The following is a 21,000-nucleotide window of genomic DNA, read 5'->3' as shown; positions in this document are numbered from 1 at the left end:
ACTCCAATAACTCTAAAATCAGCTGTTGTAGAGGGGGTGCCCAGTTGCTCATACTCAGAAAATACTCCACCGCCTGCAAACCATGTTCATGACAAATGTTGGTATATAGTGTCTCGACATCCAGGGTCACCAGCAATACACCCACGGCCGCCGTCAGGCCATTAAGCCTCCTAAGGACGTCCGAAGTGTCTCTGACATGGGAGGGCAGCGTCTCAACCAAAGGTTGGAGATAAAAATCTATAAACTTGCACACTGCATCGCATAGCCCTCCCATGCCAGAGACAATCGGACGCCCTGGGGGAACCCGAGGGTTCTTATGTATTTTTGGCAATAGGTAGAACGTGGGCGTTACCGGCGACCCTGGAAGGAGACCATCATAGATCTTTTTTGTTATGGTGCCTGCGGCGAGAGCATTTTCGAGTATGAGAGTCAACTGGGTAAGATAGGCATTAGTCGGATTCGAGGGAAGCAGCTGGTAGAAGTCAGCATTCTTCAATTGCCTATATACCTCTCGCTCATACATGGTGGTTGGCCAGATCACCACGTTACCCCCCTTATCCGCTGGTTTAATCACAACCCCCTCTAACTTCTTCAGCTCCTCGAGGGCCCGTTGATGTTTAGCTGAAAGATTGTTAGGTCGGTTGCTCCTCGAGAGAGATTTCAGGTCTCCCATGACCAAGTCATGAAAGATCTGAACCTGGGGGCACAGCGAAAGCGGGGGGAACGTGGTGGAGCGCGGGTACAGGTGTATAGGGAAGATACCAGACAACTCACCAGATGCCTGACCCTCGAGTTCTTCAAGCGTACGTGTTGCCTCCTCCTCGGCCTCAGTGATGGACAGCCCCGGACCAGATGTCTTAGAGTGCAGCTTATGGAGGATCAACCTTCTGAGGAATAGGTTCAAGTCCTTTGCAACTGTAAATAAGTCAAAATTGCAATCAGGCACAAAAGTTAGCCCCAATTTCAACACTTCAACCTGATCATCAGAAAGGACAAGTTGAGACAAATTAATCACCTCCAATTCATTAGAGCTGCCCTTTTTGGCGATTGCGCCCGGGGTTGGTCTCGGGGGGCCAGGGGGTGCCTTATTCGGTCGATTTTTCCCCATAAACCCTCTGGTCACGGGTCTCGAGAGAACTTGCGAGGTCACATTCTCGTCCTCCACTGAAGAGACCGAGGAGGCGGATACAGAGGCTGCCAGACCAACAAAATGCCTTCTACGACGTGTGTTCCCCCTCCAGCGATATACCTGCTGATTCTTATAATCGGTGACATCCCGTTGATATTTTTTGGTTTTAGTCGAGACCAGTTCCTTTTCCCATTTAGTAAATTCTTTATCCATTGTTTCATTGAAACTGGATAATTCCGTAGGCGTTAATTCCTTAGGCAACCGGTCTAATAGGGTAGCAATCTCTCCATCAAGGTCACGGAGAGAGGCCTCATTGTTCTTAATCAATAAAAGCATAAAGGACTTAGAGCAAGCCGAGGCTGCGTCCTCCCAGTCTCGTTTGAAGTCCACATCCGTGACGTTGAAAGAGGGGAAAACTTGCACCCTAAGACCTCTAGGTATTAAATCTCGGTCGACATAGCGCTGCATGAACGCTTTATTCCACCACAATCTCATCCTGCGGTTATATAAAAGCTTAAGTTGGTTACAGAGTTCCCTGTGTGATCTGGAGTCAGTCGTGTTGTCCAATTCACCCTCGGTGTCAAAAACCTTGTTCAGCTGGGTCTGCCATGTAGTTAAGGTGGACTTTCTGGATATTAATATATCCCTTACTGACCAGCGCCTTGTGTCTACTGACATCTATCGTAAGCCCTCCTCTGTTAACGCCCTTCTCCACGCATCCTCTGGCCACCCGAAATTTACCATCAATGCCATCCCCACAGGTCAATTTATCCGTCTTAAACGAATTTGTTCTGAGACGGGGGTATTCGAGGACCGGGCCAATGAGATGCGTGATAGGTTTAGGGCGAGAGGCTATAGTACAAGATCTATAAAACAGGCATACAAACGCGCAAGGTCTGCCCCACGAGACCAGCTTCTTCTTAGATTTAATCCCAATACGACACGCTGCACCGAACCCAAGATCCGTTTTGTGTCATCATTCAACCGTCAGTGGGAACACATCAGAGGTATTCTATCTAAACACTGGCCGGTTTTACAAACTGAGCCCGTGTTGAGAAACACTCTGCCTGACCGCCCTCTTATGACGGCTCGTCGTGGTCGCAGCCTACGCGATATGCTGGTCCACAGTCATTATTTAAGACCTAACAAATTACCTTTTTCTACTGGGCGACCCTTAGTTGGGTCGTTCCCCTGTGGATCATGCATCGCTTGCCGCCACGGCAATATCGTTCGGGCAACATCCTTCACGTCCTCTAGTGGTTCTAGGACTTTTGACATTCGACATTATATTTCCTGCAATAGCACTGGCATAATTTATTATGCCACGTGCAAATGCAATTTAATATATGTCGGGCTAACTAGCCGTGAACTTAAAGTCCGCACTAGGGAACATGTGAGGGATATAATTGCCGCAAAACAGGTTAAACTTGAGGATGTTGACACTCTTAAGACTATTCCCCGCCACTTCAGGGTGCACCACCGGTCGGACCCCTCGGGTTTTAAGGTGAGGGGAATTGACCAGGTGCACCTTGGACTTAGGGGCGGGGATATTCATAGGATGTTGGCAAGGGCAGAATGTCGGTGGATCTTTCTGCTTGAGTCCGTGGTACCCAACGGACTGAATGAAAGACAAACGTTTGCGTCATTCCTTTAAACCACCACTTCTCCTCCGTCGTGGGTTGTGCTAATGCGTTTTGCTGGTTGGTTGCAATTTCCATGTGCTGTTTATGTTCTGTTGAGTCTTTTTAACACAAAAAAATTTTTTTATGTTTTAATTTTTAAAAAATTCACTTTCTGTGTCTTTTTCCTTCTTCACAGTCCCCTTTCTCGTTTTTCTAATATGCCTGCCGGATGCTTATCACGCCATCTCTTCTGAAGTTACAGTAATCAGAACACTGAACACCTATACGAACTACAGTAAATGGAGTGTTTGATTAAAACCATTCTGGATTATTACTGCAGCAAATGCTTCGCTCCACAAACTAACCAAAGCAGATATTTTCATTTCTGTACCTGGTTGGGATGTTATATATCCAGTATATGTATTTTTCATCCATGATATGTTTATATATGCCTTGGTCTGGTATAATGCGTATAATAAGCAGCCTAAATATAATTGGTCTGCTTTCGTTTTTACTAAATTTGCATAGCTATATTTACCTATTGTGTTATGTTTCAGTCATCTTCTCTGAGCTATTGGTATATGTGACATTCCTCCTCAGGAGCTGCATCTGCGCTTTTTTGCCCTTACTGTTGCCAGTACTTAATATGGGTTTTGCGATCGCACTTCCTGGTTGCGGGATCGCGCATGCGCGGTGGGTGCGGCTCTCTTCCCGGCGTCCTCTGGGTTTGTGACGTCAATAAGGGATTTCCCTTCACCCAGATGACGCCTGAGCAGCCGCCCATACTGACGCTGCGCCTCTCCGCCCCACTGAACTGCGACAGGTGTTGCAAATCCAGCATAAGTACGGCAGGTATATTAGACTCTTGCCTTGTCCTGTTGTCCACAGTCCCCTGAAGCAGTCGCAACACGAAACACGTGTCGGGACTTTCCCTGTGTGTGCCTGCACGCTTTTTCCTTCTGTTACCCTGGTAAGCTCTATACTGGCCTCTGGTCTTTTGCTGCATTGTCAACTTGTTAACCTATAATGTGTAGCCGGCTTGTTGATTCTTTCGGCTGGTACCTTTGTTGTTTGCACTATGCTGTTATATGCCTTCAGCACTGACCATGCCAGTGAGCTACAAGTAACTTAATTGATACGATTCGCATGCATTCACATGTGGGGATTCTTATCACCCCCTATGTCTGTGTAACTTATTTATGCTCACATCTATGCCTTTATATTGTACTTGTTGTTCATTAAAAGTATTTTTACCTGCACACTTGTGCATTTTGATTACTTTCTGCTTCTAACTTCGAGGCATGTAGGCACTTTGGCAAAATGAATGACTTCTTCCTCCTTTGTATCCATGAAGTGTACACTTTCAAGATTAATTAAAGGGGTTGAACAAAACTATCCTTAAAACGTTTAGGAATGGCAGCCATTTTTCTACAAAGCCTCCTCATTTCAGGCGCTCAAAAGTATTTGGACAAATTTACTTTACCATAAATAAAATGTTCATTTTTAATACTTTGTAGAGAATCCTTTGCAGGCGATAACTGGCTGAAGTCTGGAAGCCATGGACAGCACCAAAGACTAGGTTTCCTCCTTTGGGATGCTTTGCCAGGCCTTTACTGCAGATGTCTTCAGTTGTTACTTGATTGTGGGTCTTTCTGCCTTAAGTTTTGTCTTAAGCATGTGAAAAGTATGCTCGATGGGGTTGAGATCCAGTGATTGACTTTGCCATCGCAGAATATTTAACTTTTTTGCCTTAACCCCTTCTGATTTTCATTTTTGTTTTTTTTTTGGTTTCCTTCTTCCAAGAGCCGTAATTTTTTTAATTTTTCCGTCAATCTTGCTATATGAGAGCTTAGTTTTTGTGGGACAGGTTGTACTTTTAACTGAAACCATAAGCTTACCATATAGTGTACTGGAAAACAGTAAAACAAATTCCAAGTGCAGAAAAAATGCAAAAAAGGATGCAGAAAAGTATGATTGTATGATTGTTTTGGAGATATGTTGTTTCAGTGTGATGCCTCAGGTCAGTACGAGTTCGTAGACACCAAACATATATAGGTGCACTTTTATCTAAGGTGTTAAAAAAATTCAGACGTTTGTCCAAAAAAGTGGTGCACTTTTCATGCTATTTCATGCTATTTCCGCCACACTTAGCATTCTCATTTTTTGGGATATAAGGCTCAATGACGGCTTATTTTTTGTGTCTAAAACTGATGTTTTTAATGGCATTATTTTTGCACAGATGCTACATTTTGATCGCTTGTTATTGCATGTTGCGCAAAGTTTGTGATGACCAAAAAATGTAATTATGGTGTTTGGAATTTTTTTGCCGCTACGCCGTTTACGGATCAGGTTAATTGATTTTATATTTTGATAGCACGGTTGTTTCTGAATGTGGTGATACAAAATGTGTGTATTTTTTATTTTTTTAACCCTTTAATTTTCAATGGGGTGATTTCAACTTTTAATTTTTTTTATTTTTAATTTGTAAAAACATTTTTGTTTTTTACTTTTTTTTATTTTACTAGTCCCTTTAGGAGACTATAAGGATCAGCAGTCTGATCGCTCATTCATTTCTCTTAATCAGAGCTCTACAGCTCAGACCAGGAGAAATGCTTGTCTTCAGTTACAGGCAGCTCTCTGCCGGCAGTAATAGGAAGTGAGTCATGATAGCGACAAGAGTCCTGACATGGCCCTCTGCTACCATGACAATCATCGGCTCCCTGTGATCACGTCACAGGGATTCCGATGGCGGTGGGTAAGTGCCTGTTACCCTCTGCGGGCATTTAAATCACACTGTCACATTTTGACTGCGCAATTTAAGGCATTAACAGGCATGGGTGGATCACGAATCTACCTGCGCCTATGAGTCACACATGTCTGCTGTACAAATCAGCAGGCATGTGCAGGGATCGCCGCAGGCTCACAGCAGCAGCTGGAGGTGATTACCCTTTCATGATTTAGGACATATGGGTACGTCCTCAGTTGTAAAGGGGTTAAAAAACTCCTCTGTTGCTTATGCAGTATGCTTTGAGTCATTGTCTATCTGTACTGTGAAGACAGTCCAAATCAACCTTGCTGAATTTGGTTGAATCTGGTCAGAAAGTATAGCCCTGTACACTTTAGACTTCATCCAGCTGCTTTTGTCTTCAGTCACATCATCAATAAACACCAGTGACCCAGTGCCATTGGAAGCCATGCATACCTGGCCATCAAACTGCCTCCACTATGTTTTAGAGAGGATGTGGTGTGCTTTGGACCATGAGCAGCTCCAAGCCTTCTCCATACTTTCTTTTTCCCATCATTTTGGTACAGGTTGATCTTAGTTTTATCTGCACAAGGAATGTTTTCCAGAACTGGTCTGGCTTCTATAGATGTTTTTTTAGCAATGTCTAATCTGGCCTTTCTGTTTTAAGGCTGATTAATGGTTTACACCTTGTGGTGAACCCTCTGTCTTTGTTCTCATGAAGTCTTCTCCTTATGATAGACTTAGATACTGACTTCCTGTAGAGTGTTCATCACTTGGGTGAATGTTGTGAAGGGGGTTTTATTCACCATGGAAAGTACTTTACAATCATTCACCACTTGTCTTCTTGTTCTCTTCTATGTATGTGAAGGCCTTTTTGAGTTCCCAGTGCCCTATTTTTTATTTAAAATTTCAGAACTTTTCTTTTTACAATGATTTTACTTTATTTTCCTAAAATCTATAAAGGCATTCCCTTAATCACTCCCATAAAGTTTGTCTTTGCCTTATGTTGATTCTTCACAAAAAAAAAAGTAATATAAGCGCCATGGTTATGTTATAATTGAGCAAGGAAGATGACACATTATGTTTCTATCTTTTCAGCTACCTGTGGAATATCCCGGTGACCTATTATTCTACTAGCAACCCAACATTGAAACACATCAGGATTTACAACAACTCAGGTAAATGGAAATCTGTGCATTGTCCTTAGCAGCATAATTAGTTTTTTTTTTATGAGCTGGTGCCCTGTTAACTCAAAAACAAAACAAAAAAATTTAAATTGTGGCAAATGTATCATACTTATTTAAAGCTGTCTGTTCTCCGCCGAATTCACTGGAACTGGCCAACTGTCTAATGTGAATGCTCTTTCTGACTCTCCCTCGACAGATGATGGAGGAGAGAAAGATCCAAACAAATTTTAAACCCCTGGATAATTAAAATATAACTTTTATTAGTTTAGTAAAATATGGATCTAAGTACAGACAATTATACCCCAAAGACAAAAAACAAACCTAAATTGTGCGAAAGCTAGGACAAAAAAGTCCTACATATGGTGAGGATGCCAGGACCACTCGTCTACCATACTGAAAAGCCCTAAGGAACTGTCCTCTACTAACCAATAGAGGTTAGACACCCTAATTTGATTTTGGTGTACCCGTTCCTCCTCTACAAACCAACGGAGGTTAGACACCCTAATTTGATAGTGGTGCCCCTTTTCCTCCTCTACCTACCAACGCAGGTTAAACACCCTAATTTGATAGTGGTGCCCCCGTTTCACAGTAGCCTTATGGGGGTATATTTTTCATCTTTAGGAATATTTATACAATTCTATCTAAGGTTTTGGTCATTGGTTGTGAAATGGGTTAAAAAAATAAATAATAAAAATAATTATAAGGCTAAAACATCTTAATAAGGAAAATCATGCTCACATCGTTATATAAAAAAATGAATCAATTTTAAATTAAAAAAATATGTAAATTAATGGGAACCTGTCAATAACACTGTTCACCTGAAGATATTGGGTTATTCTGCAGGTTAATAGCATTCTGAAGCTGCCTGGGGCCTTCACTGAGAGCCTTGCTGAAGGGAGGAAATGACCTTTAGTCCTCTCTGCAGCCTCAAACTTTTAGTCATAAGGGTGGGCAGGCATGGTTTAAGTTACTGCTCAGTATATACTAAGCGGCGGCTGTAACCACCTCCAGCACTGATTGAAAAGCGTCTCAGCATTAGAGCCGGCTGTCAGTCCGTGTTGGGCATGGTTACAGCCATCGCTCACTGTGCACAGAGTGGTGATTGAAGTCGCACCAGCCGCACCTGTGACTGAAAGCATGAGGCCACAGGGAGGAATAATTTCCTTACAGCAGCAGGTTTCAATGCAGGCACCAAACAGCTTCAATAACCTGCAGATTAGCCCCATATCTGCAGGTTAATTGGGGCCATTATGTGTAGAGTTGAGCGCGGTTCGCGGTTCGAGGTTCTCCAGTTCACGGCTCGAGTGATTTTGGGGGCTGTTCTAGATAGAACGAGCTTTTTGCTAAAGCTCGATAGTTCTAGATACGTTCGAGAACGGTTCTAGCAGCAAAAAGACCAGCTAATTACTAGCTGGCTTTCCGCTGTAATAGTGTAAGTCACTCTGTGACTCACACTATTATGAAATTTCAGTGTATAGTGTGCGGGAACAGCGCATTCAGATCACTGCTGTATGGATAATGGCGATCGCCATTTTTTTTTTTTTTTCCTTGTCTTCCTTCCCTAAGCGCGCGCGTGTAGTGGGGCGGGCCAGCATGTCAGCCAATCCCAGACACACACACACAGCTAAATGTACTTTTAGCCAGATAAGCATCGGCATGTGTGATAGGATGTCCATGTCACATGTCCCTGCATTATAAAAACGAGTATCTGCCCGTCCGGACGCCATTATCTCTTCTGCGTCCTTGGTGTCAGTCACCGCTGGTGCAGCGCCTATCTCCGATACTGCTGTGTACGCTCTATACACAGCGCTGTACACAATAGGGATAGCACTTTGAGTTTAACAGCTACACAAGATGACAGCGTCTGTGTAGCTAAGGTCAGGGATTTCCTCGCTGCATTTCCCCATTAGGAGGGATAGAAAAGCAGGCTTCCTTTCCTCTACCCAGAGACCCACAAACCTGACACTGTACCCTCCTGCCCTTTGCACACTCAAACTCATTGTTACTAAGCCTTTATACTAGCAAACACTGAGTGAACTTAGTGGCATCCTAAGCGTGGCTGTTGGACTTCTGTATTGTCCCACTAGTGCAAAGATATTTGCAGCACGTCTGCCTGCATTGCACACTCAAACTCATTGTTACTAAGCCATTATACTAGCAAACACTGAGTGAACTTAGTGGCATCCTAAACATGGCTGTTGGACTTCTGTATTGTCCCACTAGTGCAAAGATATTTGAAGCATGTCTGCCTGCATTGCACACTCAAACTCATTGTTACTAAGCCATTATACTAGCAAACACTGAGTGAACTTAGTGGCATCCTAAATGTGGCTGTTGGACTTCTGTATTGTCTCACTAGTGCAAAGATATTTGCAGCACGTATACCTGCATTGCACACTCAAACTCATTGTTACTAAGCCATTATACTAGCAAACACTGAGTGAACTTAGTGGCATCCTAAACGTGGCTGTTGTACTTCTGTATTGTCCCACTAGTGCAAAGATATTTGCAGCACGTCTGCCTGCATTGCACACTCAAACTCATTGTTACTAAGCCATTATACCAGCAAACACTGAGTGTACCTAGTGGCATCATAAAAGTGGCTGTTGGACTTCTGTATTGTCCCACTAGTGCAAAGATATTTGCAGCACGTCAACCTGCATTGCACACTCAAACTCATTGTTACTAAGCCACTATACTAGCAAACACTGAGTGAACTTAGTGGCATCATAAAAGTGGCTGTTGGACTTCCATTAGTGTCCCACTAGTGCAAAGATATTTGCAGCACGTCTACCTGCATTGCACACTCAAACTCATTGTTACTAAGCCATTATACTAGCAAACACTGAGTGAACTTAGTGGCATCCTAAACGTGGCTATTGGACTTCTGTATTGTCCCACTAGTGCAAAGATATTTGCAGCACGTCTGCCTGCATTGCACACTCAAACTCATTGTTACTAAGCCATTATACTAGCAAACACTGAGTAAACTTAGTGGCATCCTAAACGTGGCTGTTGGACTTCTGTATGGTCCCACTAGTGCAAAGATATTTGCAGCACAACTACCTGCATTGCACACTCAAACTCATTGTTATTAAGCCATTATACTAGCAAACACTGAGTGAACTTAGTGGCATCATAAAAGTGGCTATTGGACTTCTGTATTGTCCCACTAGTGCAAAGATATTTGCAGCACGTCTGCCTGCATTGCACACTCAAACTCATTGTTACTAAGCCATTATACTAGCAAACACTGAGTAAACATAGTGGCATCCTAAACGTGGCTGTTGGACTTCTGTATTGTCCCACTAGTGCAAAGATATTTGCAGCACAACTACCTGCATTGCACACTCAAACTCATTGTTACTAAGCCATTATACTAGCAAACACTGAGTGAACTTAGTGGCATCCTAAACGTGGCTGTTGGACTTCTGTATTGTCCCACTAGTGCAAAGATATTTGCAGCACGTCTACCTGCATTGCACACTCAAACTCATTGTTACTAAGCCATTATACTAGCAAACACTGAGTGAACTTAGTGGCATCCTAAACGTGGCTGTTGTACTTCTGTATTGTCCCACTAGTGCAAAGATATTTGCAGCACGTCTGCCTGCATTGCACACTCAAACTCATTGTTACTAAGCCATTATACCAGCAAACACTGAGTGAACTTAGTGGCATCATAAAAGTGGCTGTTGGACTTCTGTATTGTCCCACTAGTGCAAAGATATTTGCAGCACGTCAACCTGCATTGCACACTCAAACTCATTGTTACTAAGCCACTATACTAGTAAACACTGAGTGAACTTAGTGGCATCATAAAAGTGGCTGTTGGACTTCCATTAGTGTCCCACTAGTGCAAAGATAATTGCAGCACGTCTGCCTGCATTGCACACTCAAACTCATTGTTACTAAGTGATTATACTAGCAAACACTGAGTGAACTTAGTGGCATCCTAAACGTGGCTGTTGGACTTCTGTATTATCCCACTAGTGCAAAGATATTTGCAGCACGTCTGCCTGCATTGCACACTCAAACTCATTGTTACTAAGCCATTATACTAGCAAACACTGAGTGAACTTAGTGGCATCCTAAACGTGGCTGCTAGACTTCTGTATTGTCCCACTAGTGCAAAGATATTTGCAGCACGTCTGCCTGCATTGCACACTCAAACTCATTGTTACTAAGCCATTATATTAGCAAACACTGAGTGAACTTAGTGGCATCCTAAACGTGGCTGCTGGACTTCTGTATTGTCCCACTAGTGCAAAGATATTTGCAGCACGTCTGCCTGCATTGCACACTCAAACTCATTGTTACTAAGCCATTATATTAGCAAACACTGAGTGAACTTAGTGGCATCCTAAACGTGGCTGTTGGACTTCTGTATTGTCCCACTAGTGCAAAGATATTTGCAGCACGTCTACCTGCATTGCACACTCAAACTCATTGTTACTAAGCCATTATACTAGCAAACACTGAGTGAACTTAGTGGCATCCTAAACGTGGCTGCTAGACTTCTGTATTGTCCCACTAGTGCAAAGATATTTGCAGCACGTCTGCCTGCATTGCACACTCAAACTCATTGTTACTAAGCCATTATATTAGCAAACACTGAGTGAACTTAGTGGCATCCTAAACGTGGCTGCTGGACTTCTGTATTGTCCCACTAGTGCAAAGATATTTGCAGCACGTCTGCCTGCATTGCACACTCAAACTCATTGTTACTAAGCCATTATATTAGCAAACACTGAGTGAACTTAGTGGCATCCTAAACGTGGCTGTTGGACTTCTGTATTGTCCCACTAGTGCAAAGATATTTGCAGCACGTCTGCCTGCATTTCACACTCAAACTCATTGTTACTAAGCCATTATACTAGCAAACACTGAGTGAACTTAGTGGCATCCTAAACGTGGCTGTTGGACTTCTGTATTGTCTCACTAGTGCAAAGATATTTGCAGCACGTCTGCCTGCATTGCACACTCAAACTCATTGTTACTAAGCCATTATACTAGCAAACACTGAGTGAACTTAGTGGCATCCTAAACGTGGCTGTTGTACTTCTGTATTGTCCCACTAGTGCAAAGATATTTGCAGCACGTCTGCCTGCATTGCACACTCAAACTCATTGTTACTAAACCATTATACTGGCAAACACTGAGTGAACTTAGTGGCATCATAAAAGTAGCTGTTGGACTTCTGTATTGTCCCACTAGTGCAAAGATATTTGCAGCACTTCTGCCTGCATTGCACACTCAAACTCATTGTTACTAAGCCATTATACTAGCAAACACTGAGGGAACTTAGTGGCATCATAAAAGTGGCTGTTGGACGTCTGTATTGTCCAACTAGTGCAAAGATATTTGCAGCACGTCTGCCTGCATTGCACACTCAAACTCATTGTTACTAAGCCATTATACTAGCAAACACTGAGTGAACTTAGTGGCATCATAAAAGTGGCTGTTGGACTTCCTTTAGTGTCCAACTAGTGCAAAGATATTTGCAGCACGTCTGCCTGCATTGCACACTCAAACTCATTGTTACTAAGCCATTATACTAGCAAACACTGAGTGAACTTAGTGGCATCATAAAAGTGGCTGTTGGACTTCCTTTAGTGTCCCACTAGTGCAAAGATATTTGCAGCACGTCTACCTGCATTGCACACTCAAACTCATTGTTACTAAGCCATTATATTAGCAAACACTGAGTGAACTTAGTGGCATCCTAAACGTGGCTGTTGGACTTCTGTATTGTCCCACTGGTGCAAAGATATTTGCAGCATGTCTACCTGCATTGCACACTCAAACTCATTGTTACTAAGCCATTATACTAGCAAACACTGAGTGAACTTAGTGGCATCCTAAACGTGGCTGTTGGACTTCTGTATTGTCCCACTAGTGCAAAGATATTTGCAGCACGTCTACCTGCATTGCACACTCAAACTCATTGTTACTAAGCCATTATACTAGCAAACACTGAGTGAACTTAGTGGCATCCTAAACGTGGCTGTTGTACTTCTGTATTGTCCCACTAGTGCAAAGATATTTGCAGCACGTCTGCCTGCATTGCACACTCAAACTCATTGTTACTAAGCCATTATACCAGCAAACACTGAGTGAACTTAGTGGCATCATAAAAGTGGCTGTTGGACTTCTGTATTGTCCCACTAGTGCAAAGATATTTGCAGCACGTCAACCTGCATTGCACACTCAAACTCATTGTTACTAAGCCACTATACTAGTAAACACTGAGGGAACTTAGTGGCATCATAAAAGTGGCTGTTGGACTTCCATTAGTGTCCCACTAGTGCAAAGATAATTGCAGCACGTCTGCCTGCATTGCACACTCAAACTCATTGTTACTAAGTGATTATACTAGCAAACACTGAGTGAACTTAGTGGCATCCTAAACGTGGCTGTTGGACTTCTGTATTATCCCACTAGTGCAAAGATATTTGCAGCACGTCTGCCTGCATTGCACACTCAAACTCATTGTTACTAAGCCATTATACTAGCAAACACTGAGTGAACTTAGTGGCATCCTAAACGTGGCTGTTGGACTTCTGTATTGTCCCACTAGTGCAAAGATATTTGCAGCAAGTCTGCCTGCATTGCACACTCAAACTCATTGTTACTAAGCCACTATACTAGCAAACACTGAGTGAACTTAGTGGCATCATAAAAGTGGCTGTTGGACTTCTGTATTGTCCCACTAGTGCAAAGATATTTGCAGCACGTCTGCCTGCATTTCACACTCAAACTCATTGTTACTAAGCCATTATACTAGCAAACACTGAGTGAACTTAGTGGCATCCTAAACGTGGCTGTTGGACTTCTGTATTGTCCCACTAGGGCAAAGATATTTGCAGCACGTCTACCTGCATTGCACACTCAAACTCATTGTTACTAAGCCATTATACTAGCAAACACTGAGTGAACTTAGTGGCATCCTAAACGTGGCTGCTAGACTTCTGTATTGTCCCACTAGTGCAAAGATATTTGCAGCACGTCTGCCTGCATTGCACACTCAAACTCATTGTTACTAAGCCATTATATTAGCAAACACTGAGTGAACTTAGTGGCATCCTAAACGTGGCTGCTGGACTTCTGTATTGTCCCACTAGTGCAAAGATATTTGCAGCACGTCTGCCTGCATTGCACACTCAAACTCATTGTTACTAAGCCATTATATTAGCAAACACTGAGTGAACTTAGTGGCATCCTAAACGTGGCTGTTGGACTTCTGTATTGTCCCACTAGTGCAAAGATATTTGCAGCACGTCTGCCTGCATTTCACACTCAAACTCATTGTTACTAAGCCATTATACTAGCAAACACTGAGTGAACTTAGTGGCATCCTAAACGTGGCTGTTGGACTTCTGTATTGTCTCACTAGTGCAAAGATATTTGCAGCACGTCTGCCTGCATTGCACACTCAAACTCATTGTTACTAAGCCATTATACTAGCAAACACTGAGTGAACTTAGTGGCATCCTAAACGTGGCTGTTGTACTTCTGTATTGTCCCACTAGTGCAAAGATATTTGCAGCACGTCTGCCTGCATTGCACACTCAAACTCATTGTTACTAAACCATTATACTGGCAAACACTGAGTGAACTTAGTGGCATCATAAAAGTAGCTGTTGGACTTCTGTATTGTCCCACTAGTGCAAAGATATTTGCAGCACGTCTGCCTGCATTGCACACTCAAACTCATTGTTACTAAGCCATTATACTAGCAAACACTGAGGGAACTTAGTGACATCATAAAAGTGGCTGTTGGACTTCTGTATTGTCCAACTAGTGCAAAGATATTTGCAGCACGTCTGCCTGCATTGCACACTCAAACTCATTGTTACTAAGCCATTATACTAGCAAACACTGAGTGAACTTAGTGGCATCATAAAAGTGGCTGTTGGACTTCCTTTAGTGTCCCACTAGTGCAAAGATATTTGCAGCACGTCTACCTGCATTGCACACTCAAACTCATTGTTACTAAGCCATTATATTAGCAAACACTGAGTGAACTTAGTGGCATCCTAAACGTGGCTGTTGGACTTCTGTATTGTCCCACTGGTGCAAAGATATTTGCAGCATGTCTACCTGCATTGCACACTCAAACTCATTGTTACTAAGCCATTATACTAGCAAGCACTGAGTGAACTTAGTGGCATCCTAAACGTGGCTGTTGGACTTCTGTATTGTCCCACTAGTGCAAAGATATTTACAGCACGTCTGTATGCATTGCACACTCAAACTCATTGTTACTAAGCCATTATACTAGCAAACACTGAGTAAACTTAGTGGCATCCTAAACGTGGCTGTTGGACTTCTGTATTGTCCCACTAATGCAAAGATATTTGCAGCACAACTACCTGCAATGCACACTCAAACTCATTGTTACTAAGCCATTATACTAGCAAACACTGAGTGAACTTAGTGGCATCCTAAACGTGGCTGTTGTACTTCTGTATTGTCCCACTAGTGCAAAGATATTTGCAGCACGTCTGCCTGCATTGCACACTCAAACTCATTGTTACTAAGCCATTATACCAGCAAACACTGAGTGAACTTAGTGGCATCATAAAAGTGGCTGTTGGACTTCCATTAGTGTCCCACTAGTGCAAAGATATTTGCAGCACGTCTACCTGCATTGCACACTCAAACTCATTGTTACTAAGTGATTATACTAGCAAACACTGAGTGAACTTAGTGGCATCATAAAAGTGGCTGTTGGACTTCCATTAGTGTCCCACTAGTGCAAAGATATTTGCAGCACGTCTACCTGCATTGCACACTCAAACTCATTGTTACTAAGTGATTATACTAGCAAACACTGAGTGAACTTAGTGGCATCCTAAACGTGGCTGTTGGACTTCTGTATTGTCCCACTAGTGCAAAGATATTTGCAGCACGTCTGCCTGCATTGCACACTCAAACTCAATGTTACTAAGCCATTATACTAGCAAACACTGAGTGAACTTAGTGGCATCCTAAACGTGGCTGTTGGACTTCTGTATTGTCCCACTAGTGCAAAGATATTTGCAGCACGTCTGCCTGCATTGCACACTCAAACTCATTGTTACTAAGCCACTATACTAGCAAACACTGAGTGAACTTAGTGGCATCATAAAAGTGGCTGTTGGACTTCTGTATTGTCCCACTAGTGCAAAGATATTTGCAGCACGTCTACCTGCATTTCACACTCAAACTCATTGTTACTAAGCCATTATACTAGCAAACACTGAGTGAACTTAGTGGCATCCTAAACGTGGCTGTTGTACTTCTGTATTGTCCCACTAGTGCAAAGATATTTGCAGCACGTCTGCCTGCATTGCACACTCAAACTCATTGTTACTAAGCCATTATACTAGCAAACACTGAGTGAACTTAGTGGCATCATAAACGTGGCTGTTGTACTTCTCTATTGTCCCACTAGTGCAAAGATATTTGCAGCACGTCTGCCTGCATTGCACACTCAAACTCATTTTTACTAAGCCATTATACCAGCAAACACTGAGTGAACTTAGTGGCATCATAAAAGTGGCTGTTGGACTTCTGTATTGTCCCACTAGTGCAAAGATATTTGCAGCACGTCTGCCTGCATTTCACACTCAAACTCATTGTTACTAAGCCATTATACTAGCAAACACTGAGTGAACTTAGTGGCATCCTAAACGTGGCTGTTGGACTTCTGTATTGTCCCACTAGTGCAAAGATATTTGCAGCACGTCTGCCTGCATTTCACACTCAAACTCATTGTTACTAAGCCATTATACTAGCAAACACTGAGTGAACTTAGTGGCATCATAAACGTGGCTGTTGGACTTCTGTATTGTCTCACTAGTGCAAAGATATTTGCAGCACATCTGCCTGCATTGCACACTCAAACTCATTGTTACTAAGCCACTATACTAGCAAACACTGAGTGAACTTAGTGGCATCATAAAAGTGGCTGTTGGACTTCCATTAGTGTCCCACTAGTGCAAAGATATTTGCAGCACGTCTACCTGCATTGCACACTCAAACTCATTGTTACTAAGCCATTATGCTAGCAAACACTGAGTGAACTTAGTGGCATCCTAAACGTGGCTGTTGGACTACTGTATTGTCCCACTAGTGCAAAGATATTTGCAGCACGTCTGCCTGCATTGCACACTCAAACTCATTGTTACTAAGCCATTATACTAGCAAACACTGAGTGAACTTAGTGGCATCCTAAACGTGGCTGTTGGACTTCTGTATTGTCCCACTAGTGCAAAGATATTTGCAGCACGTCTACCTGCATTGCACACTCAAACTCATTGTTACTAAGCCATTATACTAGCAAACACTGAGTGAACTTAGTGGCATCCTAAACGTGGCTGTTGTACTTCTGTATTGTCCCACTAGTGCAAAGATATTTGCAGCACGTCTGCCTGCATTGCACACTCAAACTCATTGTTACTAAGCCATTATACCAGCAAACACTGAGTGAACTTAGTGGCATCATAAAAGTGGCTGTTGGACTTCTGTATTGTCCCACTAGTGCAAAGATATTTGCAGCACGTCTGCCTGCATTGCACACTCAAGCTCATTGTTACTAAGCCACTATACTAGCAAACACTGAGTGAACTTAGTGGCATCATAAAAGTGGCTGTTGGACTTCCATTAGTGTCCTACTAGTGCAAAGATATTTGCAGCACGTCTACCTGCATTGCACACTCAAACTCATTGTTACTAAGCCATTATACTAGCAAACACTGAGTGAACTTAGTGGCATCCTAAACGTGGCTGTTGGACTTCTCTATTGTCCCACTAGTGCAAAGATATTTGCAGCTCGTCTGCCTGCATTGCACACTCAAACTCATTGTTACTAAGCCATTATACTAGCAAAAACTGAGTGAACTTAGTGGCATCCTAAACGTGGCTGTTGGACTTCTGTATTGTCCCACTAGTGCAAAGATACTTGCAGCACGTCTACCTGCATTGCACACTCAAACTCATTGTTACTAAGCCATTATACTAGCAAACACTGAGTGAACTTAGTGGCATCCTAAACGTGGCTGTTGTACTTCTGTATTGTCCCACTAGTGCAAAGATATTTGCAGCACGTCTGCCTGCATTGCACACTCAAACTCATTGTTACTAAGCCATTATACCAGCAAACACTGAGTGAACTTAGTGGCATCATAAAAGTGGCTGTTGGACTTCTGTATTGTCCCACTAGTGCAAAGATATTTGCAGCACGTCAACCTGCATTGCACACTCAAACTCATTGTTACTAAGCCACTATACTAGCAAACACTGAGTGAACTTAGTGGCATCATAAAAGGGGCTGTTGGACTTCCATTAGTGTCCGACTAGTGCAAAGATATTTGCAGCACGTCTACCTGCATTGCACACTCAAACTCATTGTTACTAAGTGATTATACTAGCAAACACTGAGTGAACTTCGTGGCATCCTAAACGTGGCTGTTGGACTTCTGTATTGTCCCACTAGTGCAAAGATATTTGCAGCACGTCTGCCTGCATTGCACACTCAAACTCATTGTTACTAAGCCATTATACTAGCAAACGCTGAGTGAACTTAGTGGCATCCTAAACGTGGCTGATGTACTTCTGTATTGTCCCACAAGTGCAAATATATTTGCAGCACGTCTGCCTGCATTACACACTCAAACTCATTGTTACTAAACCATTATACTAGCAAACACTGAGTGAACTTAGTGGCATCATAAATGTGGCTGTTGGACTTCTGTATTGTCCCACTAGTGCAAAGATATTTGCAGCACGTCTGCCTGCATTGCACACTCAAACTCATTGTTACTAAGCCACTATACTAGCAAACACTGAGTGAACTTAGTGGCATCATAAAAGTGGCTGTTGGACTTCCATTAGTGTCCCACTATTGCAAAGATATTTGCAGCACGTCTACCTGCATTGCACACTCAAACTCATTGTTACTAAGCCATTATACTAGCAAACACTGAGTGAACTTAGTGGCATCCTAAACGTGGCTGTTGGACTTCTGTATTGTCCCACTAGTGCAAAGATATTTGCAGCACGTCTGCCTGCATTGCACACTCCAACTCATTGTTACTAAGCCATTATACTAGCAAACACTGAGTGAACTTAGTGGCATCCTAAACGTGGCTGTTGGACTTCTGTATTGTCCCACTAGTGCAAATATATTTGCAGCACAACTACCTGCATTGCACACTCAAACTCATTGTTACTAAGTGATTATACTAGCAAACACTGAGTGAACTTAGTGGCATCATAAAAGTGGCTTTTGAACTTCTGTGTTGTCCCACTACTGCAAAGATATTTGCAGCACGTCTACCTGCATTGCACACTCAAACTCATTGTTACTAAGCCATTATACTAGCAAACACTGAGTGAACTTAGTGGCATCCTAAACGTGGCTGTTGGACTTCTGTATTGTCCCACTAGTGCAAAGATATTTGCAGCACGTCTGCCTGCATTGCACACTCAAACTCATTGTTACTAAGCCATTATACTAGCAAACACTGAGTGAACTTAGTGGCATCCTAAACGTGGCTGTTGTACTTCTGTATTGTCCCACAAGTGCAAATATATTTGCAGCACGTCTGCCTGCATTGCACACTCAAACTCATTGTTACTAAACCATTATACTAGCAAACACTGAGTGAACTTAGTGGCATCATAAATGTGGCTGTTGGACTTCTGTATTGTCCCACTAGTGCAAAGATATTTGCAGCACGTCTGCCTGCATTGCACACTCAAACTCATTGTTACTAAGCCACTATACTAGCAAACACTGAGTGAACTTAGTGGCATCATAAAAGGGGCTGTTGGACTTCCATTAGTGTCCGACTAGTGCAAAGATATTTGCAGCACGTCTACCTGCATTGCACACTCAAACTCATTGTTACTAAGTGATTATACTAGCAAACACTGAGTGAACTTCGTGGCATCCTAAACGTGGCTGTTGGACTTCTGTATTGTCCCACTAGTGCAAAGATATTTGCAGCACGTCTGCCTGCATTGCACACTCAAACTCATTGTTACTAAGCCATTATACTAGCAAACACTGAGTGAACTTAGTGGCATCCTAAACGTGGCTGATGTACTTCTGTATTGTCCCACAAGTGCAAATATATTTGCAGCACGTCTGCCTGCATTACACACTCAAACTCATTGTTACTAAACCATTATACTAGCAAACACTGAGTGAACTTAGTGGCATCATAAATGTGGCTGTTGGACTTCTGTATTGTCCCACTAGTGCAAAGATATTTGCAGCACGTCTGCCTGCATTGCACACTCAAACTCATTGTTACTAAGCCACTATACTAGCAAACACTGAGTGAACTTAGTGGCATCATAAAAGTGGCTGTTGGACTTCCATTAGTGTCCCACTATTGCAAAGATATTTGCAGCACGTCTACCTGCATTGCACACTCAAACTCATTGTTACTAAGCCATTATACTAGCAAACACTGAGTGAACTTAGTGGCATCCTAAACGTGGCTGTTGGACTTCTGTATTGTCCCACTAGTGCAAAGATATTTGCAGCACGTCTGCCTGCATTGCACACTCCAACTCATTGTTACTAAGCCATTATACTAGCAAACACTGAGTGAACTTAGTGGCATCCTAAACGTGGCTGTTGGACTTCTGTATTGTCCCACTAGTGCAAATATATTTGCAGCACAACTACCTGCATTGCACACTCAAACTCATTGTTACTAAGTGATTATACTAGCAAACACTGAGTGAACTTAGTGGCATCATAAAAGTGGCTTTTGAACTTCTGTGTTGTCCCACTAGTGCAAAGATATTTGCAGCACGTCTACCTGCATTGCACACTCAAACTCATTGTTACTAAGCCATTATACTAGCAAACACTGAGTGAACTTAGTGGCATCCTAAACGTGGCTGTTGGACTTCTGTATTGTCCCACTAGTGCAAAGATATTTGCAGCACGTCTGCCTGCATTGCACACTCAAACTCATTGTTACTAAGCCATTATACTAGCAAACACTGAGTGAACTTAGTGGCATCCTAAACGTGGCTGTTGTACTTCTGTATTGTCCCACAAGTGCAAATATATTTGCAGCACGTCTGCCTGCATTGCACACTCAAACTCATTGTTACTAAACCATTATACTAGCAAACACTGAGTGAACTTAGTGGCATCATAAATGTGGCTGTTGGACTTCTGTATTGTCCCACTAGTGCAAAGATATTTGCAGCACGTCTGCCTGCATTGCACACTCAAACTCATTGTTACTAAGCCACTATACTAGCAAACACTGAGTGAACTTAGTGGCATCATAAAAGTGGCTG

General features: G+C 42.7%; 1 protein-coding gene across 2 annotated transcripts in view; it reads left to right on the top strand.

Annotated features, from left to right (window-relative positions):
• The window catches only part of ENPEP (glutamyl aminopeptidase), a 148,723-nt gene that overhangs the window by 74,566 nt on the left and 53,157 nt on the right, over positions 1-21,000 (top strand). For both annotated transcript variants that reach the window (XR_012754245.1, XM_075349316.1), the window contains exon 11: positions 6,596-6,675. Coding sequence is in view for 1 of the 2 variants with exons in the window: in XM_075349316.1 (XP_075205431.1) it covers positions 6,596-6,675 (80 nt within the window). In the remaining variant the exon portion in view is untranslated. The remainder of the gene's footprint in view (positions 1-6,595; positions 6,676-21,000) is intronic.

The sequence above is a fragment of the Anomaloglossus baeobatrachus genome, chromosome 1, assembly GCF_048569485.1.
Source record: "Anomaloglossus baeobatrachus isolate aAnoBae1 chromosome 1, aAnoBae1.hap1, whole genome shotgun sequence".
NCBI classification, from domain to species: Eukaryota; Metazoa; Chordata; class Amphibia; order Anura; family Aromobatidae; genus Anomaloglossus; species Anomaloglossus baeobatrachus.
This window is presented reverse-complemented; position numbering and strand designations above follow the sequence as displayed.